The sequence below is a fragment of the Oryctolagus cuniculus genome, chromosome 16, assembly GCF_051225735.1.
Source record: "Oryctolagus cuniculus isolate XC-2025 breed Fujian yellow rabbit chromosome 16, ASM5122573v1, whole genome shotgun sequence".
Taxonomy (NCBI): Eukaryota; Metazoa; Chordata; class Mammalia; order Lagomorpha; family Leporidae; genus Oryctolagus; species Oryctolagus cuniculus.
In genome coordinates, this window is record NC_142882.1 from 76,811,792 (window position 1) to 76,835,381 (window position 23,590).

The 23,590-nt window shown below is 44.2% G+C and overlaps 1 protein-coding gene across 4 annotated transcripts in view; it reads right to left on the reverse strand.

The window, feature by feature from the left end:
• The window catches only part of DYNC1I1 (dynein cytoplasmic 1 intermediate chain 1), a 330,192-nt gene that overhangs the window by 224,747 nt on the left and 81,855 nt on the right, over positions 1-23,590 (reverse strand). For all 4 annotated transcript variants that reach the window (XM_051852963.3, XM_051852961.3, XM_051852964.3 and 1 more), the window contains one exon: positions 19,677-19,792. In XM_051852963.3, the coding sequence (XP_051708923.1) occupies positions 19,677-19,792 (116 nt within the window). The remainder of the gene's footprint in view (positions 1-19,676; positions 19,793-23,590) is intronic.

The following is a 23,590-nucleotide window of genomic DNA, read 5'->3' on the forward strand; positions in this document are numbered from 1 at the left end:
CTTTCCACACTTAGGTGCAGCACTGACACACATTTATGAACGATTGAAAGGATTTCAGGGTTCAGTACTAAGGTGACTCTATTACTGCTTGCACTAGGTTCTTGACTCTCACTGCCATGCATGGCTGTTTCTTTGCTTCTAGCATGTAAGCCTCCCCTCTCAGCCTCAGTTACCCTTCTTTGTCCAGTTACCTAGCACCATTAATATGATCTTCAGTACTTTTATTTTTTTCAGAACTGATACCTCACTATGATTTTCTGAATCCTTATTGAGATTCTTAAGAGAACCAAATAAATAGCATCCAAATGATAACTAAGACAAGATAAAGAAGGAGGAGGGCCAAAATAACGTTTCCAGTATCAACAACAGCTGAAGGAGCACCTGGCTCACTGAGAAAGCCCAATGGATCTGCTCCTTGACTTCTGGAAGCAGGCAGGTTTCCCCACCCACTCATAGGCAAGGTCAGACACGACAGCCCTGCCCTTCTGCCTATGACTGGGTTGTCACTCATGGCACAGAGGAGAGGGTAATGTGTACCCTCTGCAGGTATGCTGGCTCCTTCAAGAAAAGACTGAGATGTCTTTAAAACTGCTGGATTACTTCTCCAACCCTTCCACAGAAGTCTTTGCACCTCCACTGGGAGCAGGGCTATCAGGTGGGGTGCAGTGAGCAAAGGACTGGTAAGAGACCAGGTGTGCCCCACCAACTGAATTTCAAACTGGGAGAAAAGTCAGAGGTGGATAGGAGGTGCCTTCAGTTGGACAAAGTCTCTCTTTTCATGTGGGACGCTTGAGTTAGTTTCTAGAATATGTACTAAGAGCCTGAGGTTTTGAAGGATCAAATTAATAATACCATTGTTTCCTTTCCAAGTTCTGAATTAATTAAGAAATAAGAAATAAAATGAATAAATGTCAAACTATTATTAATAATAAGGGATAGGTGGATAACTTTAATTTACAGTGAGAGGAAAACTGGACTGGCTACTTCTTTTCTCCTGATTCAAGACCTTGATTCTGTTCACATGTGGCAGAAGAAACACTCTTAACCAACTCACTAACTTCAACTAGCCTAGGGATGATGTTGCTATAAAAAGATAAAAGTTCTCCATGCTTAGTACTGCTGTTAAATTAGTTATATTCAACCAAGAAATGTTAACCAATGATTACTATCCACCAACCTTCCAATAATTATATTTTATCAGGAAAAGATAAGAAAGGCACCAGGGCTAGTAGTTTTGAAGCTCTTTCTTGCTGAAAACGAGAAGGGGGAAGTAGGCATTCCTTTCTTAAGGAACAGCTTACAAGGCTTAGGCCATTTGGTTGAACTTGTAATGTCTTCACCACGATGCCCCAGATTTAAACACATTACTGTCTAAACTATATGAAGACCACCTAGATCTCTCCTGCCCCCAATTACATGTTCTTTACTAATCATTTGTTACAACTTACTCTCTTTCTTTATGCCACAAGAGCTATGCATGCATTATTTTCTACTTTTTGGTGGTCATCACTTACCCTACTTTTACAATTCCTCATACTCATAAAAATTATTTCTTTACATTGTTAATATCCCAAAAACATAAGACTCCTTTTCAATTAAGGTGTTAATGCTAGCTACTATAGACTATAGAAAATCAGCAAAGAAAAATAATGGACATTGGAGAATTTCCTTAAATAACAAAAGCATGGGGGTTGGCTTTGTGGCACAGCAGGTTAAGCCACAGCTGGCTACACTGGCCTCATATTGAGCACCACTTCAAGTCCTCGCTACTCCACTTCTAATACAAATCCCTGATAAGGCACTTTGGAAAGCAGCAGAATATGGCTGACGTACTTGGGCCCTTGACACCTTATGTGGGAGACACAGATGGAGTCTCAGCTTCCTGGCTTTGGCTTGGACCAGCCTGAGCCACTGTGGCCTTGTGGGGAGTGAATCAACCCACTACTCAATAATATACCATAGTTGGATTTAGGTCTGCTATTTTGTATTTGTTTCCTGTATGTTTCATGACTTTTTTTTTTCCTCTATTCTACTGTTTTCTTTTACACTAAGTAAATATTTTATAATGTAATAATTTGCTTAAATTCATTTGAGAAGCAAAGAGAAAGAGAAATAGACATAGAATGAGAAAGAACTGCTATCCACTGGTTTCTGCTTCAAATGTCCTCAACATCCAGGATGGGGCCAGACCACAGCCAGGATCCAAGTCTCCCATATAGGTGGTAGGAATCCAACTACTTTAGTCAGCAGCTGCTACTCCCCAGGGTGCATATTAGCAGGAAGCTAGAATCAGCAACAGAGCTGGTACTCAAACCCAGGTACTCTCATACAGGATGCAGGTGTTGTAACCAGCATCTTAACTGTTGAGCCAAACATGCTCTAACATCTTAATGTTTTATAGATGTTTTTTTTTTTCCACTATTATTTTGAGTTGTTGCCTCAGTGGTTGCTCTAGAGTCAACCATAAACATCCTAACTTACTAGAGTCTGCTGAATCTTTGTATTAACTAAATTCCAGTGAAATGTAGAAATATTTTTATGATCTTCCCCCATTATGCTATTTTTGTTGTATTTAATACATCTATATATGTGGCAAACCCAACAATGCCGTTATAATTATTATTTTATATATATTATATATTAAAGAAGATGAGGAAGGAGAATGAGTATATACTTACAGCTTTTAACAAATATTTATTTAATTGAAAATCAAAGACAGAGCTTGAGAGAGAGAGAGAGAGAGAGAGAGAAGGAGGGAGGGAGTGAAAGGCCTCCCATCTATTTGTTCACTCCCCAAATGTCTGCAACAGCCAAGGCTGGAACAGGCTGAAGCCAAGAGCCAGTAACTACACTCAGGCCTCCTACATAAGTGGCAGAGGCCCAAGTGCTTGGGTCATCATCCTCTGCCTTTCCAAGTACATCAAGAGGAAGCTGATTCAGAAGCAAAGCAGTGAGGACATGAACTGGCATTCCAATAGAGGATGATGGCATTGCAAGTGGCAGATTAACCAACTCTGCTACAATGCTAGTTCCTAGCTTTTGTTATTTAGCCTTTTGTAGTTTGCATTCTCTTCATTTACTCTCAATGATTCAAATTACCATTTGGATAGCATCAAATGCCTGGTAATAACAGACAATTAAAAAAGGAGGGAATGTCCAACATGGGAAGCAGTCCACACAACAGATTCATAGAATGACAATTGCATTAAATAAAACTCTGACCTCAGAACCAGCCCTTAAGGCATTTGGATGTGGCTGAAAAGCCCCTGAGAGCATTTCAGGCATGGAAAGCCAAGACACTGTGGCAAAAAATATCCTACATGAAGAACCTCTGTGTGTGAGATCCCAGTGGAAAGAAGTGGCCATCAAAGAATACGATGTACTTTTCTCTGAAGGGAGGAGAGAATTTCCACTTTGCTAATGGCCTTGTCCAAATACCGAAGGAGTTTGTGGTCCCAGAAGGCTTCCATAGACTTGGCAGCTCATGGCAAGAGCCTCAAGTGATCACTAATGTCATAAATAAGTGTTAATTATCAAATTAACAACAGAAGTCACTGTGCACTTACTCCCCATGTAGGACCTCGGTCCTTACTGAGTCGTACTATAAGAATTAACTGCAAAACTTGTTCTCAAGCAGTATTTTGTACATTGTGTGTGCATGTGGGTGCAAACTGTTGAAATCTTTACTTAGTATAGAGTTGGTCTTCTACATATAAAGTTAAATTAAAAATGAATCTTAATGAAGAATGGAATGGGAGAGGGAGTAGGAGGTGGGACAGGAGTGGGGATGGGAAGGTGGTAGGGAGGAAAGAAATTCCTGAAGTTGTAACCATGAAATTTGCATTCATTAAATAAAAGCTTTTAGAAAATAAAAAAAATAACCATTTGGAGACATTTCTTTAGCAGTGCTACTTTTAGCCATCTCTTTTGTGCAGTCATTAGCAAATATATTACATTTCTATATGCAACAGACCCAACAATACAATTATAGGCATACTATTATTTACCACTGCTATTTACATTAGTTAAGAGAAGACAAAGAAAAAATACTACACATTCATATTATCTTTTACATAATTCTACTTTTGCTATTACTATTTTTTTTTCCTTGTGGATTTGAATTACTATCTTGGGTCACTTCCTTTCAGCCTAAAAAACTTCCTTTGGTACATCTTGAAGGGTGTGATATAGCAAAAAATATCACTCAGATTGTTTATCTGGGAATGTCTTTATTCCACCTTCATTTTAAATTTAGTAGTATCTCACATTTCCCTGAGGATCTCTTTATTTTGCTCATTCTTTTTTCTCTTTGATCTTCAGGTTGCATGGTCTCTGTCAATCTATCTTCATGTGCATTATTTATTTTCTTTTTCTTCTGCCATTGATCTCTAACGAATTTTTCACTTTGGTTTTTATACTGAATATCAGCATTAGCATTTAGTTCTTTTGAAAGTAATTTTAGCTCTTTATTGATATTCTCTATTTGATGAAATATAGCAATGACCTCTTCACTTGCTTCTTCATACACATTTTCTTTGAGTTCTTTGAAAAAAAATTAATATACCAGAAGTTTTTGGTAAATCCATTTGGGTACTTTTCAAAGTATTTTCTGTTACCTTCTTTTCCCCCTGAATATAGGTCAGATTTTCTGGCTTCTTTGTCTGCCTCATAATTTTTTGTTGGAAACTGACTGTCTTATATGAGGATTCTCCAAACTATTTGTGGAAATGAAATGAAAGGTATGTTTATTTTGGTGTAAAAATTGTTTTGAAACTCACATGTGTGCAGCTTTTTTCAAGAAGTTGATGAAAAATGCATAAAATGAAAGAATCCATGACTTTCAAAGTTTTTTGCACCAAAGTAAACTTATTTTTAATTCTATTTCCATGAGCTTTTTGAACTACTTTCAAATGAAATATTGTAGCAACTCGGGTACTGCTCCAACCTTCCCCAGGTTTGTCATTGTTATTTGCTAATCTACTTGTCTAGCGACTAGTTCAGTTATTCTGGTGAAGTCTGTTTTTCCCTCCTCCCTCATAGTGTGAAGCCTTTTATACTACTTGGAAGGACGCCAGATATGGGCATGTGTGTTGTCATCTTGGGATAAAGAGTCTTTGCAGTCCCTCAGTCTCCTTCCCAGACCATGTCAACTGTTAAGTTCCACTAATTGTTAGCTGATCCCTCTGTTGTTTTCAACAATACCCCAAAACACAAATTTCACCACCAAATGGTCCAATTAAATTCAAACTCATTAATAGGGATAGTTTTTGAGATCAGTTTTTGGGATTTTTGTTATCCCAGGATGATTCTTACTGGCTGTCTTTTCCAGATAATGTTAAGAATAAAGGAACACTAGGGAGAAGAAGAAAGGCAGAGTTTCAGGTATATCTGAACTTCTACTTGCTGGAGTGAAATACCTGAGCTGGGTGGACGGTTAAAGGAACCAAGGAGAGAAATGAGCCCAGGGCTATTGAAGCACTCTTCTTGACTGGGATCTGGGAAGGGAGCATTATGTGACAGGTCCCATTCAGCACGAGGCAACCATGCCTGCTTGGCAGTGGCTGGCATGATAACAGTGATAAGAAAAGAAAGAACTGGGGCTGGCGCCATGGCTCACTTGGTTAATCCTCCACCTGTGCTGCTGGCATCCCATATGGGCGCCGGGTTCTAGTCCCGGTTGCTCCTCTTCCAGTCCAGCTCTCTGCTGTGGCCCGGAAGGGCAGTGGAGGATGGCCCAGGTGCTTGGGCCCCTGCACCCGCATGGGAGAACAGGAAGAAACACCTGGATTGGTGGAGCGCCAGCCATAGTGGCCATTTGGGTTAACCAACGGAAGGAAAACCTTTCTCTCTGTCTCTCTCTCACTGTTTATAACTCTGTCAAATAAATTTTTTTTTTTAAAGAAAGAACTAAGGCATGTCTCCCTCAGATATTGTGAGAACTGAACTGAGAGTCAGTCCGTGACAGTGGATAAAAACACAGCATGGGCTGGGGATGCGTTTGCGAGCCAGGGGCCAGCTACAGGACAGGGCACTGACCCAAAGTCTGGGTACAATAAAAGCTGAGAGACCAACTTGTCAGTAAGTTCAAGTCCAGTGCTCCCCAAGAAGACTTCCAAGTGAAGCCACAAGAACAGATCTCAGCCTCACCAGCTGCACACTGTAGTGCTAGATGCCAGTGTCCACGTGGATGGAGGACATCAGGTTAGCCAAGGTCAAGGACTGGTGAAAAGATAGGGTCCCTTGCTTCCTCCCTACCTCCTCCAAGGCTATGGAATCATGTAAACCTCACTTCTCTTCCCTCTTATACTTGGCCATGATCTTAGGGAGAGAAGCCCATGAGTTCTGTGAGAGTTTGGGTGTTTCTACCCAAGATTAGTGGAATATACTGAGAGATTGTTTAAAATAAGGGAGGGTAACCAAGATTGTTTATTGCATATATTTCTCCCTTGACAACCAGTAGTAGTATAGACAGCCGCAGACAAAATAAAGGAGCTATATTCTCTCTGCACTTCTGATTTATAAGGTGAGTAAATCCTATAGCAGCACTACAAGTCCAAGAATGCGTGAGTATGCTTGGCACATAATAAATATTATTTTTCTTTCTGCCTTCCCTTTTTACTTCTTACACTAAAGAGGACACTTTTCCCAATATGTATTTTTGGACATCCTGCATCCAAATATCCTTTTTTGAGGGAAATGTGTTAAAACAGATCAAAGTCAACTCATACACTCCACAAACAACACTGAAGCTGAACTGGGGGAATTATTTCTCCACCTTGCCCTCACAGCTAACACGGGAGGGAGCACACCTCCTAGGTCTACCTAGAGGACTTCCAAGTATCCTGTGGAACTGTGGTCTTCCTACTTTTTACTTGTTGAATATTATAATTAGTGGGGAATTAAGCCTGTGAATATAGAGTGGATTAAAATTACATCTTTGCAAAAACTGATGAAGGGAGGGGAGGAGGATGGGGGTGGAACCAGGGGAGTGAGGGAAGTGTGGTTGTCTTCTTGTAACGGTACCTATGGAATGCATAGAATCTGTTTTCTTTATATTAATATTTTTTTTTAAATCTTGAAGGAGCACTGCAAAGGGGCAGGGGGTACGTGAAATTTTCAAGGTAGCAGTGGCTATAGAGTTTAAACCCTGAGTTGCACAGTGGGCATCCAGGCCCCTGCTTGCTGCCTTGCACTGTCTTAGTATGCCACAACAAAATGTCATACCAGCGGCTTAGCCAAAGAACTTGATTTCCTCTCAATTCTGGAGGCTGAGAAGTCTAGGTACTAGCCAACTCAGCATCGGACGAGGGCTCTCTACCCACTTTGCAGGCCCCCAATTTCTGCCTTCAATTTCTCTTTATTTCCTGATCCTTGCTCCCACTTTCAGCTAAGTTCCCTGGTGATCCTGGCATTCAACAGACTTTATCCAGGAACACACAGAATTTAACCTCTGTACTTGGTTTTGACAAAGACTTTTGTAGACATTGATCACAGCCAGAGCAAGACCCTGGATCTATGGCTTGAGCTAAAATATAGAGATTTGAGCTTGTCATTTACTTATTTTTTTTAAATATTTATTTATTTATTTGAAAGTCAGAGTTACACAGAGAGAGGAGAAAGAGAGAGAGAGAGAGAGGTCTTCCATTTGATGGTTCACTCCCTAATTGGCCGCAATGGCTGGAACTGCACTGATCTGAAGCCAGGAGCCAGGAGCCAGGAGCCAGGAGCCAGGAGCCAGGAGCTTCTTCCAGGTCTCCCACATGAGTGCAGGGGTCCAAGGACTTGGGCCATCTTCTACTGCTTTCCCAGGCCATAGCAGAGAGCTGGATCGGAAGTAGAGCAACTGGGTTTCGAACCAGCGCCCATATGGGATGCTGGCACTTTAGGCCAGGGCGTCAACCTGCTGTGCCACAGAGCCAGCCCCGTCATTTACTTATTTTTTTTTTTTTTTTCTGACAGGCAGAGTGGACAGTGAGAGAGAGAGACAGAGAGAAAGGTCTTCCTTTGCCGTTGGTTCACCCTCCAATGGCCGCCGCGGCCAGTGCGCTGCGGCCGGCGCACCGCGCTGATCCGATGGCAGGAGCCAGGAGCCAGGTGCTTTTCCTGGTCTCCCATGGGGTGCAGGGCCCAAGCACCTGGGCCATCCTCCACTGCACTCCCTGGGCCATCCTCCACTGCACTCCCTGGCCACAGCAGAGGGCTGGCCTGGAAGAGGGGCAACCGGGACAGAATCCGGCGCCCCAACCGGGACTAGAACCCGGTGTGCCGGCGCCGCTAGGCGGAGGATTAGCCTAGTGAGCCGCGGCGCCGGCCATTTACTTATTTTTAAGATTTATTGTATTTATTTGAAAGATGGAGTTACAGAGAGAGGTAGAGACAGAGAGAGGTCTTCTATCTGCTGGTTCACTCCTCAAATGGCTGCAATGGCTAGAACTGAGCTGATTCGAAGCCAGGAGCCAAGAGCTTCTTCCAGGTTTCCCATGTGGGTACAGGAGCCCAAGAATCTTGGCCATCCTTCTGCTGCTTTCCCAGGCCATAGCAGAGAGCTGGATGGGAAGTGGAGCAGCTGGGACTTGAACTGGCGCCCAATGGGATGCCAGCACTGCAGGCAGCAGCTTTACCCACTATACTACTGCATCAGCCCACATTTACTTATTTAAACTGTTCTATCCTCTCAGAAGTAGCCATCTCATTCTAGTCTTTAAATTCTTCGTGCTATTTACATTATTCAATACTAGTGGCAACTTGATACTCTGATCTTTTCAATGGCACCTAATTAAATATTGTCATGGGAAAAATTATTTAGCTATTTGTTTCACCTGACAGAGTCCCATTCCTGAAAGTTTAAATTCTGTGTGTTCCTGGATGAAGTCTGTTTAATGGCCAGGATCACCAGGGAACTTAGTTGAAAGTGATAGTAGTGATCAAGAAATAATGAGAAATTGAATTCAGGGCAGAATATGGGGATCCTGGATGCACCCCCAAATCACTTTCTACAATAACCCTTGCTTCACAGCCAAAGGAAACCCACCTCCTTCCTCTTTGTAGCTTCAGCATCCTACATCAGGGCTGAGCTCTGGTTGTCTCCATATTCCTTGACAATTTCACCCTCAGAGTAGGACGTGAGGCCAGCAGGACCTGGAGAGTAGTAGGCTGTAGTTGGTACCTTCAATACCTAGTTAACACTTGTGAGTCCTTGGGCAAGGGGATGGGAGAACATCTTTGAAAACACAGGAAACTACTGTATCAGGAAGGTTTCTTTGGTTTCTAGTGCTTTAGTAAACTTTAAAGCATATGAGGATGCCTGTCTCCAATACTCAATGAAAATGCTTGGAGGGCCAGTCTGGCTTTTGAAGATCGACTCTTCAATGTTTTCATGTAACTATTCAATATATTTACCAGGTGCTGTGATGGGATTCTACTTTTAAGTGGCTATAATTTAGAAATTATGGCCCAGCTGATCCAGTGATGCCCCAAGTATCTGTGGCAAATCAAAGGTCCCTAACATGGAAATCACAGAAGAGGTGATTAGGTTTTAGAGCAATAGTGTAGCCTCTTCATTGTGTTATTGCTCTCCTTTTTTTTTTTTTTTTTTTTTGACAGGTAGAGTTAGACAATGAGAGAGAGAGACAGAGAGAAAGGTCTTCCTTCTGTTGGTTCACCCCCAAATGGCCACTATGGCCGGCGCTGCACCAATCCAAAGCCAGGAGCCAGGTGCATCTTCCTGGTCTTCCATGCAGGTGCAGGGGCCCAAGCACCTGGGCCATCCTCTACTGCACTCCCAGGCCACAGCAGAGAGCTGGACTGGAAGAGGAGCAACCAGGACTAGAACCCGGTGCCCATATGGGATGCCAGCAGCACAGGTGGAGGATTAACCAAGTGAGCCATGGCGCTGGCCCCTATTGCTCTCCTTTCAAGAGAGAGGTCTTGGTTTGCTACTGGAATCAAGTAGAGATTAAATATTGACCATGAGATACCAGCTGACTGTGGAAAACAAACTACGTATTATGAACTAGAGCATCATCTGGTCCACCTCACCATTAAGTCAGTGTTACCTCACTGTCCCAAGCAGGTGTTCTGTGCTGGGCTGCAGCAAACAACACACATGAGCCAATGTTCTTACTCCCATGACTCTGCCACTCCTCCCTTAGCCTAAGGAGAACTGTCCTGTGACAAGCTGTCCAAAGAGAAGACACTTGGGCCTGGGCTCTAGGAAGCTGTAAGTTACATGCTGGTGTAAGCTATAGGTAGGCTGCTTGTTGAATAACCCCCATATAGGTGTAGGTGTGAAGCTCAGTACAGAAACAAAATCATCATAATCACAGTTGAGTGAAAGGAACTATCGGGGCTGGCGCTGTGGCGTAGTGAGTAAAGCCGCCGCCTGCAGTGCTGGCATCCCGTATGGGCACCAGTTTGAGTCCTGGCTAATCCACTTCTGATCCAGCTCTCTGCTATGGCCTGGGAAAGCAGTAGAACATGGTCCATTCCTTGGGTCCCTGCATCCATGTGGGAGGACCCGGAGGAAGCTCCTGGCTCCCGGCTTCAGATCAGTGCAGCTCCGGCCATTGCGGCCAATTGGGAAGTGAACCAGAGGATGGAGGACCTCTCTCTCTCTCCCTCTCTCTCTCTGCCTCTCCTTCTCTCTCTGTGTAACTCTGACTTTCAAAGAAAAATAAATGAATCTTAAAAAACAAGGAACTATGGTTATCACTTGCTAAAGCTTGCATTGATTGAAAGAACAATTTCATTGGGGAATTTCAATAGGTTCTTGGACAATGGATTTAAAAAATGTTTATTTGGGGGTCAAAAATGGTGGGATTCATATGTAATTTTTCATATTATACATTTCTGAGAACGCTTTGAAGACCCCTCCTATGGGAGAAGCATCTGTCTATAAGAGTCCATGAGCAATGACTACTATGTTGACTTAGGTTAGGAGATGCAGGTGATAAAAGGTTTAGGGAAAAAGTATGGAGAGACCTTTCAAAATAGATCTGTGGTGACATAATATTCATGGACCATCAAAAGTTATGCTTTGGAGGAGTATTTGGCACAGTGCTTGAGAAGCAGCTTGGGCCACTGAAACTGTGATTGGAATACCCAGGTTCAAGTCCCGGCTCCAGTTCCATTTCCAGCTTCCTGCTCATGTGTACCCTTCGGGGAAGGAGCTAATGGCTCAAGTACCTGGGTCTCTGCCACCTACATGGGGATCTGAACTGCACTCTGGGCTCCTTGCTTTGTCCTGGCCCATTCTGCTGTTATAGGCATTTGGGGAGTGAACAATGGATGAAAGATCTCTTTCTCTCTCCCTTGCAAATACAAATGAATGAATGAATGAACAATTTTAAAAATCTTTTAAATAAAGATTTATTTATTTACTTGAAAGGCAGAGTTAAAGATCTTCCATCCACTGGTTTACTAAGCGGCTGCAATGACAGGGACTGGGCCAGGCCGAAGTCAGGAGCTGGAAGCTTCTTTTGGGTCTCGACCATGGGCTCAGGGGCCCAGGCACTCAGACCATCCCCTGCTGCTTTCCCTGGGCACATTAGCAGGGAGCTGGATTGGAAGTGGAGCAGCCGGGACATGAACCAATGCCCTTTAGGCCATGGTTTAACCTGCTGCACCACAGTGCCAGCCCTGAATGAACAATTTTTAATGGTATGTATTGTGAAAAAAGGCTCTTTTAATCAGAAGGAAGAGCTGACCTGTTCCATAACGTTCATCGTCCTCCTGTGTCTGGCTCCATACATACGGTTACAAGAATGTAGGCTACACAATGGCTCAGTTGCCTTGACTACAACTGTCCCGGCTATAGGCCTCCCAGAGATAAACCTCAACCTCCAATACTGGACAGTATCCTGAATGCAGAATGAGCCAAACTGGTCCTTCTCTGTCATGGGGGAGAATATAGACTTGTCTTCTCGGAATCACTGTTTTCTTCCCTGGCACACCTCTATGTTCACCAGTCATACACTCACTGAAAGCTTTCTATTTTGTTGCAGTTATTGGCACTCATCTTGCTAGCTTCTCTTGGTTTCTGCCTATCTTCTATGAGATTTAGACTATCTTCCATTCAAACTCTCTGCTTAAATTAACCATTAGTTCTAATGTTGGAAACTGTAAATTCTCCCAGATCCTATCCTTTTCCTCGCTGTATTTCTTCCCTTGTCTGGCAGACAGCTAAGGTTCCTCCATGAGCCATGTCAAGCCATCCGTGTGCCCCCACATCAAATATCAAACATGATGCAAGCATATGATACACATGAACATATGAACACATATGAAGCATATGAACACATATCATATGTGTTATTAGGGATGAAGGCCTGGGTTGGTGAATGTGCCTGTGTGAAGCCGTTACTGATCCATGATTGGACAGTAACTTGGTACCAGTGTTAAAATCGGGATATTGGTTATTTTCTCAGTGAAGTGTACTTAGGTCATCCCATGTCATGTGTGAACCTTGGAATTAGAAAAAAAATCTCAGATGTGCTTCTGTATCCTTGACATGAACCTCCACATCATCATCTTCCACTGAACTGCATGCCTCATCTTAAGCTTGTATGAAACAGCAAAGAAAGGAATCCATAATAGCAACCTTAAAAGGACAGTGTTTTTGTTGCATTCAAAACCTTTCACTTCTAAATTCCACTAATACACAAAACAAATCAAACCCCTGCCCTAGTGCTAAGAAAATGCACTATGTTGATTAATTATCTGGTTAATTCATAGTTATAACGAAAATTCCCAGGCCACCTTCCTAAGATATAACCATTCATTTTCCAGTTTTCCTAAGTACAGTATTTAGATACAATTTCATTTTGAGACTATGGTCCCTCCCAGCATGTCCAGTGACCCCACGTCTTGCTCTGTATTTTATCTTTCTTATTATATTTCTGGTTTAACTTTTAGCTGCCATTTATCTACTTTTTGTTTTTCATTGAAAGGAATATCCTGGATAAAAAGTTTCCTTGAGTGAGATTTTCTTGTACCAGCAATGATATTATTATTGGGTGCCTTAAAAATACGTAACATTTATCTTGAGGCTTGACCTATGGGATATCATGACTGACAATGTCTTAGTCAACATGTACTATAGTCTTCTATCTAAATTGAGAATTTAACCATGAAACCTCTCTTGACCATACCTGAAAAAGTAGATCAGTGATAGGAAAAAGTCATCTTTTTAAAAAATGGAAAATTATATCTGTTCAATATAAGCTCTTAAAGAAAAAGGTCTGAAATAGCCATGTTCTTTATATAGACTACAGGTTTTTGACTTCCAAGAAACTTGCCAAGATGATATGGGATTGACATTTCTAAAAGAAACTCATATTCCAGGAGAGGTTCCACCAATTCCTTCATTAACAAGGGGCTGGGGTTCCACAGTTTGTTTTCAAAGAGGAGTAAGACTTCAAATAAGTTTTACAGGAGGAATATTAGGCATATTTCAAAAATGCAAAGTAAGGTAATTGTTTCTCTAGAATAGTCAGCTGTTACCTAAGGATTAAAAGGTAAGATCAGTTAGGCTAGGGATTTTAAATTTTCATTTGTACTTGAAAGGCAGAAAGGGGGAGAGAAAGAGCCAGAGACAGAGACAGAGAGACATACAGAGGTCTTTCATCCATTGCTTCACTCCCTAAACATGTGCAGCACAACCAGTGCTGGACCACATGACCGCTAGGCCCCAAGTTCTTGGGCCATCATCTGCTACCTCCCAGGATGCACATCAGCAGGAAGCTGGATCCGAAGTGGAGGAGCCAGGACTGGACCCAGGCACTACGGGACGCAGGCATCCAAGCAGTGACTTCAGCCGCTGCACCAAATGCCTGCCCTGAGCTTAGGGAGTTTTAATTTGCACCCTGATGTCAGCATGGCTTGTCACCAAACATGTACACATTCTTTTAAATAATAATTTCAGATAATGACCGTGAGGCCCAGGAAATTGGGAGCCAGTTGAACAGCTTGCATTGAGGTGGTAGCACACTGCCCATTTTTCCCCCAGTGTTTCATGCATGGCTTCCATTAAGAAATTATATCTGTAAGAATAGCCTTATTTCAGACTTAAGGTTCACAGAAACATTTCCACTTGTATTCTCAGGGAACTCATTTTATTTGGCTTTTTTTAAAAAAATCAAATAATTATGCTCCTAGGGCCACCAAGGTGTAAGCAGATTTAGAACTCAACTGGCAGCAATTTAGAAGTCAGTGCTAACTGTGGTCTCTTGTCACCTTACACAGAAGGAGAGAGGAGAAGGCGGCATCAGAGGCAGAGGTTATTAACACAGAGGTCACACACAGGCTTGGGGCCTTTCTGACAGCATGAAGGTCCGGGTTAAGGGGACGAGCTCCCAGTGTCTCCACTCCGGACTGCGAAGGGAGACCCAGGGGTTCCCACAGCTGTCTCCATCATGACAGCAGGAGGCTCTCACTGAGACTTCCCTGCTGGGAATACAACTTTGTTCTGGTCCAGCCATCTATCGCCTGCTTGGCTACGGGTCCTCCCAGAAAGGAGGAAAATCATGAGGCCACTATTCACCAAGAGGGACTCCACACAAGTCAGGAGGTGTGCAGCCAAGGCCGGCCGCCTAGCCCTGGTGAACATGAAGCTGGCCTGAGTCGGAGCTTCGGCACATGAGTGGACCTGAGTTGTCCAATACAGGAGCCTTTAGCACTGTGCTGCAAGAGTACTTGAGATGTGGCCAACACGACGGAGGAACTACAAGAGTGACAGAACAAGTCTATGGAAAATGGAATTAAAACGAGTTTACTTTTGGTGTAAAAAATTTTTTAAACCCATGTGTAGTTTTTTTTCCTTTAAAAAAAAAAGATTTATTTATTTGAAAGGCAGAGTTACACACACACACACACACACAGAGAGAGAGAGAGAGAGAGAGAGAGAGAGATCTTTCAGGCCTCCCACATGAGAACAGGGGCCCAGGGACTTGGGCCATCCTCTGCTGCTTTCCCAGGGGCATCAGCCGAGGGCTGGATCAGAAGTGGAGCAGCTGGGACAGTACCCAGTACCTATACGGGGTGCTGGCATTGCCTTCTACATCACAACACTGGCCCCTCCATGAACTTTTTGAAGTACCTTCATATACTAGTGAGCATGGGGAGTCACGGAAGAAATTCTCAACCTACTAAAAAACACATTCTTTAAAAACAAAAAAAGTGCTGCTATTGGGACTGGTACAGTGATGTATTGTGTTAAAGCCCCAACTTGCAGCACTGGCATCCCATATGGGTTCTAGTTTGAGTCCTGACTGCTCCACTTCCAATCCAGCTCCCTGCTAATGTGCCTGGGCAAGCAGCTTAGGATGGCCCAAGTCCTTGGGACCCTGCATCCACATGAGAGATCCGGAAGAAGCTCCTGGCTCCTGGCTTCAGATTGGCTCAGTTCTAGCCATTGCATCCATCTGGGGAGTGAACCAGTGGATGGAAGACCTCTCTCTGTTGCCATCTCTACCTCTCTCTGTAGCCCAGTCTTTCAAATAAATAAGATAAATCTTTAAAAAAAAAAGTGCTGCAAAGTTGAAACAAGAGCCTTGCGTAGCCAACCTTTCTGCACACCTCTTGCAAACTCAAACATTGCAATGGGATCTCTACAAGGCCAGAGCTGGGAAGACTGCTCTGCTCTATCCTGGGCCAACTCAGACTGCCTGAGTGACTTCCTCTTTTATGTTTAGAGGTGGTCAGTGGCGGCACCAGCCTGGGATCTGAAACTGGCTGAAATGGAACCATGACTCTCACTTCCATGACTTTTTCTTAAAAGCCCATAAAGCCCCTGCCGCCTTGAAGCACGGATCACACTCCATTCTCCCTGAAATCCACATACCTTTTCTCTTCCTTATTCCTCTGGTAGCATCCCACTCTTAGTTTCTTCCATTGATGTCTACTGAGCTCTTTCTTTGCACCAAGCACAGTGTTGGGTGTGAAAGCTGAGATACCAGGAGATCCCATTCGAAGAGGCAGAGACATAAATAAGAGTCACACATAGCACGGTACGGGGGAGACAGACTAAGCCGCAGCCCGAGGAGGGATGCTGACTAACAGAGGAGTCACCAAAGAGCCGACCCTCGAGAGTCCTCCCGAAGAAAGCCACACACAAGCAACAGCATCCCAGCTGGGAAACAGAGCTGATGGAAGTGTCTGCATAGAAGGGATGCAGAGGGAAGGAGCAGCCAAGACAAGGCCACAGAATCCCCACTTATAAGACATCGTAAGAGGAGAAAAAGAGAATTATTCAAGACTTTCACCAGTTTGTAGAAGCCTCCTCCCAGTTCCTCCAGGTTAGCACACATCTTTCCAGCAGCTGAGAAATTCTCATTCCCCTGGGGCCATACAGAACTCGGGGTTTCTGGGACGTCTGGTAACACCGCTGTCACCCAACAGCATTTGCAGGCTGCCTGTTGTGAACTAGTCAGATACTCACCTCAGCAACCACGCCGAAGACCGGCTCCCTAACCTCGGGAGTGCACAGACAGGCCCGGAAGATGTTAATACTAGGTTAAGCACAGCCAATTTGGCAGGAAACCGTAATTTTTCTCTTTTCTTACTCTTGGAAATCAAACGCATCTGTTTTGCAACATCGTGGAGGTAGAGATAGCCTGCTCCAAATCACCGTTCCCCATGCTCGGCCCTCTTTCCCTGCAACGAACTATCTCAGCAGACAAGGGAGACCGAGCCTTGCTGAAAGAACAGTATTCTTAGGCACTGGATTCTTAAATCTTCCTTGTTTAAGTCATTCTCTGCTGTGTTTCTTTGGACATACCACAGTTAATACCACAAAGAGGGCCTCAACAGAGTGGCGAGGGGAGAAAAGAGGCTTAAGCTAGAACAAGTCCAAAGTACCTTCCCCTTCACTTAAAAAAGCAAAATGGGATTGTGTAAGAAACTGGAGGCAACAGAAGTAGCATGAATCAGTGCTCTGAGATCATTTGTTTGAATCTAATGAAACTCCATAGTCAAACAGTGACTTAAAGATATTCAGCATGCCTTCATAGAGTATGAACAACAACAGGGTGGCACGGATCTCCAATGGGGTGCTTTAAGAAAATCTAGGGAAAATGGAACTAGAAGATAAGTTTGTGCAAAAAATAATTTTTGAAAAACATGTACATGAGGGCTCTTTAAAAGTTCATAGCAAATGCATATTATGGGAAAAATGCATGATTTTCAAAAATTTTTGCACCAAAAATAACCAAGTTTTATTTAGTTAAAAGACAGAGAGGCAGAAAAAGGGAGATTTTTAGTTCACTGTTTGACTCTCCGAATACCTACAACAGCCACATCTGGGCCAGGATGAAGCTGGGAGCTGGCAGCTGGGAACGCAGGTAGGGTCTTCCATTTGGGTGGCAGCTACCCAAGTACTTGTGCCATTACTTTGTGCCTCCCAGCGTGCACATCACCAGGATAGCAGAATCAGAAGCGGAGCCAGGTCTGAAACCTGTGACCTGGGATGTGGGCATCCTAATTGCTGCTCCAAACACCAGCCTGAAACTTATCTTTCAGTCCCCTTTTCCAAGAGCTTCACTGTGTCATGAAATTCAGTAGTGAGTAGACTCTTGCTTCTGAAAGGCTGGAGTTGTCGTGAAAACATTGCCATGGCTGCAGCCGCAATCCAGGAGCCAACTCAAACCTGCCCTGTGGAAGAACCACACTGCCGACTGCTCTCCCCTCCACGCTCCTCCTCCGACCACCTTCACACAGCAGGTGAGGGGCGGGCATGAGGCACCCCCGGCAGCCGGGCAGCTGGGTGGCTGCAGCAGCCAAGGTCAAGGCATTGCCCGTGGTGAGAAGACAATTTACTGAACCCAAATCCAAAGGTTTTCCTGTCTAAGGCCATCAGGGATTGCTTTCACGTCAAGTGCTCCGGTAGCTGGCTTTGGGTTCAAATCTCTATTGTGGAATTTGAACCATCTAAACGTCCATCACCACAGAAAAAGCTCTAAGGGTCTTGTTAACAAAACAGAAAGAACTTCTGCCAACAGCTGAGAAATAAATTCCTCCTTTCCTGCTGCCCAGACCACAACATAATGAGGGCTCCCCAGCTCTCTCTGCAGTCATAAAATGAAACGCACAGGCTTTTCCTTTGATGTGTTCCAGTGTAAAAGTTTAGGGCTGATGCCTTTTCATCCTTAATTTATCTTCCCTTGTAAATATTTCTGTACCACTTCCAATATCTTAAGTATACACATTTTTAAAAATAATTCGCTCCTTCTTCTGTTTCAGTTGTATAACTTTATGTTATGGGGCAGATTTCGGGCTAAATAAACATACCTCCGGCTACAGCTCTGCACATACCGCTGGCAGCAAATTAACTCAAACAAATGTTTTGGTTGGGTAGTGAGGTTGCTTTTTAACGATCCTCTGTGTATCTGTATACATGTGCATCTTGTCAGAGGGCCCAAGGATACACTCCCTGCACTCCCAAAGGTTTTTCTAGATGTTATTTTCTGCCTTGCTAATATTCGGGTCTCAAGTTTGTCAAGCTGGCTGGTTTCAAAAATCACCACCAGAGGGTGCCACTGGTTCGCTCCTAAAATGTTTTTGACTCTAGGGCTTGAAGCATGGTCAGTCACCCTGCTACCAAGGAGAAGTCCTTACAACAGCGTTCCTGTCCACAGATAGAACAGCCAACAAGATCTCACTTTGTTTTGATGGCATGTAGTAACAACCTAAACTCAAACATCTCTGCAGCTTGTCCAAAGCCAACTGCACTAATTTATCTCTTTGCTGTAAGTGAAGCAGGAACTGCTAACCATTTCTTACTCTCCTAGCTTCGGTTCAGCCTTTACTATGAAATGATGACCCCAGAATCCTAACGTCCTCTTAACCACACCAAACAATGGAACAGCAAAGTAAAGAGAGAATCTGCCTTCCCATAACAATGTTCGTCTCCAACAGTGGAGCTTACAAGTATCCCATTTTCACACACACGTTTTGCTTTGGTGTAATTTTTGACTTCTAGATAGCATTCAGATCCATCACCTTCAACTTCTCTTATTGGCGTATTTCTATGGTTCACTCAGATTTGCATGCAGATTTTCTACTTGATATTTTCTGGGACACACAAAGGAGGTATGGGATTCAGTATCCATTTAGCTAGAGAGAGCTTGCTTGGAAATTATCTGTGAATTGTACTCAGAAACCCTGGTGGTGTTATCACATGAACTGTCAAAGCAAACAGGGCTCAGTGAAGCTTTTCTATGAAGGATCGCATGAAAGATGTCAGGCTTCGTAAGGTGTCAGGGAGGAAACTTTCACTATTGTAGCAAGAAAGTGGGCACAGGTGGAAGTGGATGTGGGTGTCTTGGAATCCCTCTATCTCTAGGGAAAGGTGCTAAGCTGCAGTTTGCTGATGCCTGCAAATGGAGAATCTTACAGTGCACACTGATCGGACAGAGATGCCCCTCTTGCACTGTGCTTTGGTTTTGACCTAGTGTGACTCAGTAGGTGCTGCAGCTGAAAGCTCACGGTCCCTGGCGGGAGTATCTCTGGGATTCTCTCTCCAGAGCCTTCCCAGTTGGAGCCAAAGGAGCCTTGGCTTTCAGAGTCTTTACGTTTGTGTCCTGTGAAGATCTCTTACGGCAAGACAAGGAATGAACACTAAGCGTGCTATGCATCAGCAACTTCTCCAGCAGTGATAGGGAAATTAACAAAAGATGGTTCACCTTCGGACTGATGCGTGGCGAGCGGAGTCTGGGTCTCCTTGGAGTAGGACACTACTTCCCTCGGCAGGAAGTCCACTTGGGTAACCTTCGACACGCCCAGCTTATGCAGTCGCCTCCTGTAAGTGACAAGGGACAAACACTTAGAGAGGGGAGGGGCTCATTTTAGAAGCACTGGCAGTAATACAGGGAAACATAAAACCAACCCCAGACAGGGACAGTTCTGAGTACAATGGCCGGGGCCATGGTGCAGAGCTGGCCTGGGCTCAGGACACTGGGCTGCCGGGCCCAGCTTGGCCCTCATTTGCTGGGTGATGTCAGGCAGGCCCTTCATCCTGACACATGAGGTCTTGGTCCAGGTCAGAAGAGACCTCTTCCACTCTGAGCAACTCTGATGCCACGTGGTGAAAATATAGAAAGAGAACTGTCATTGGCAATACAGGATCCTACTTTCTTAGATTGGAGGGAAGAAACAGAATTACTACTTCTGGATTCTGAAGAAAAGGGAGTGAGATCCTCTCTATGACACCAGTGAGAGGATCGTATTCGAAGGGGCGGGGGGTGGTTTACCACTTCTCAATGCCCCGGAAAAGGAACCAAAACAGACCAGCGTGTGAATTTGTTTGAAGGACACTGACACAGAAGCCCAGGCTCAAAGTGACAAAGTCTCAGCCTGGCGTTTCAAAATCACCTGTGACCAGATGAAAAATCCTGAGTATTTCTGCAGGACTTCAGGAGATTTCAAATGTCTGCACACCCATTATGTCATGTCTTCGTGCTACCTCAGTGAAGTGTGTGGGCAGAGGTTATCATCTGCATTTTATAGATAAGGAAAAGGAGATTGAGTTTAAGTGAGAGGCCCAACTACAGACAATCAGGAGGTGCTACAACCAGGGACAAGACACTGTTGACCGAGACCTGCTCTATCACTCTTCTCAACCAAGCCAACCTTCTACCAAGTGTCCTTGATGCTGAGTTTTGAGGTGCTGCAAGAATTAGAAGGCCCTCCGGCATCACCCAGGAAGGACCCAGTCATGGAGACAGCAGCATCGAGGGGCTGAAAACCCAGACGGTGGCCCCAGCACCCAGCAGCTGCTGTGTTAACTGAAACAAGTCCCTGCTCTCTTGGTGCCTCCACTTCCTCCTCTGGCAAATGAGGGGACAGTATTTCCTAGTGATTGCTATGGGTAGTGCATGTGTACCATACACGAGGTCTTCAGAAAGCTCACGGCAAATACCTATCCATGGCTTTCTAAGTCTTTTTGCACCAAAATAATTGGATCTTTTAAGTTCACTTTCCCAGAAACTTGTTGAAGTGTCCCTTATAATGAATACACCGCACACATATTATCTGTATACATGTGCATAATTCACACATATATGCCATAACGTGATTTATGGATCAATATTTTTAGCATATGGATTTAATGTTATTATCATTAGACACATTCTACTATAGATCTTTTTTTTTTTTATTTGACAGATAGAGCCAGACAGTGAGAGAGAGAGACAGAGAGAAAGGTCTTCCTTCTATTGGTTCACTCCCCAAATGGCCACCATGGCCGGCACTGTACCGATCTGAAGCCAGGAGCCAGGTGCTTCCTCCTGGTCTCCCATGTGGGTGCAGGTGCCCAAGGACTTGCGCCATCCTCCACTGCCCTCCTGGGCCATAGCAGAGAGGTGGACTGAAAGAGGAGCAACTGGGACAAGAACCCTGCACCCACATGGGATGCTGGCACCACAGGCAGTGGATTAACCAAGTGAGCCATGGCACCGGCCCCTCTACCATATTTCTTAAACATATTCAGGCATGGAGGTTGGCATTTTGGTGCAGTAGGTAGAGTTGCCACCTGTGATGCTGGCATCCCATATGAGAACTGATTCAAATCCTGGCTGCTCCACTTCTGATCCAGCTCTCTGCTAATGTGCCTGGGGAAGCAGCACAGATGGCCCAGGTACTTGGATGCCTGCAACCAATGTAGGAGACCCAAATGGAGTTCTAGCTCCTGGCTTTGGCCTGGCCTAGCCCTGGCCATTATAGCCATTTGGCGAGTGAATCGGCAGATGGAAGATCTCTGTCTGTCTCTCCCCATTTCATTCTGTAACTATGTCTTTTAAATACATAAAATAAAATCATAAAAAGTTTCAAGGCTTAAAGCATATGTGGGTCTCTGTCAGAGAAAGAAAGTTTTAATAAGCATTTAGCCTAATCCCAGATTCCTTAGCTCTCTGTGATCAATAAGTTATATCCTAGAAAGCAAAGCCTCTTTCCTTTTTGTTTACATCATTATTAGTAGACATAGAGTAAGAGAGAATGTAGACCACAGCAAGGAACTGTCATGGACAAATTCCCAACTATTCTAGAAAAATATAGTATTTTCCTTTCTATGAGCTACTACAGCCATTGCAATGAGATCCTGAGATCTTGTGAGATCCGAGATGTGCACAAAGCAGCTACAAGCCAACAGACAAAAGCCGCTGTAGAGAACAAGTCGGGGGGGTCAGCAGGACCTCAGCCTCGGCTCCACTCAGGCAGGGGCCATGAGGGCCTAACACATAGAACTGTGGAGCCCAGAGAGGGAAGGAGTGTTGGGCTGGGTCCCAGCACTTCCACGAAGCTCCTCACACAGAATTAGGGGGAACACAAAAACACACACTACAGGCTGAGCACCCCGCATCCTAAAGTCCAAAAATGGTGCTCAAAATACTTTGAATTTCAGATGTTTGGATCAGGTGTGCTCAGTTCTATGTAAATAGAAATGTAAATGTAAATATCTATGTAAATAGTCTACGTAAATGTTCTAAAACCTGAAAAACTCTGAAATCTGGAAGATTTCTGGTCCCAAGTGTTTTGGATAAGGGATACTCAGCCCGTAGAAACAAAATTACTAAACTAGACAAAAGGCTCAAAGTTTCAGTGTAAGAAACTCAAGGCATTATTGTTAAATCATCCTGGGTCGGAGACGGATGATTTCCTTGACGAAATGGGTCTTTCTTGAAGCTTATGAAGAACAGAACGTGGACCCTCACCCCGGGACTGCTTCACCCAAAGCTGTTCCTGCTGTTTCCTAGCCCAGAACAACTTCCTGAGGTCCTAGTAGGTTATTGTTTATCACAAGCAAAGAGATGGAGAAGAAATGCGGCCCAGGAACATAATGCCACCACTTAAACTTGGGGCCACCCCTGGCACAAAGAAATCTCCCTGAGCCCTAGACTTCCAAGGGTATCAGCACGAGGCTCAGGGAGCTGCAGGCTTTGGTTCAGCGATACACGCACCTGCAGGCAAGGGCTTCTGGGACACTGTGCTAACAGGACATAAGCAGCAGGCCCCGCTTGAAGAGGGACCAGCAACAGACACTGGGCAGTAGGAGGCTGACTCTTAATTGGTAATCCATCATGGCTAATTAAAATCAACTGGTGAGTAGTATCGCATCATGGGGGTCATACAGAAACTGGGTTCTCATAGCAGCTGAATGACAGGTGAACCAACAAGCCCTGAAAGCCTTATGTTTCCTGTCTGTAAAATATCTTTTTTTTTTAATATTTATTTATTGACTTGAAGGTCAGAGTTACAGAGAAAAGGGGAAAGACAGAGAGAGCACTCTTGTATCCATCTGGTTCACTCCCCAGATGGCCACTACAGACAGGGTTGGCCAAGCCAAAGCCAGGAGCCAGGAGCTTCATCTAAGCCTCTCATGAGGGTGGCCAGGGCCCACCATCTTCTGCTGCTGTTCCCAGGCCATTAGCAGGGCGCTGGATTGGAAGTGTAAAATGGATCTTCATCATAGAATTGTGATGATTAGATAATGCTAATACTTGCAAGTCACTAGTTCGGTGCCTGGACATAGTACATGGATGCTGGATCCTGAGTTCTATTTTTAATTTGTCTTTGTAACTGATTACCATCAGGTTTCTAT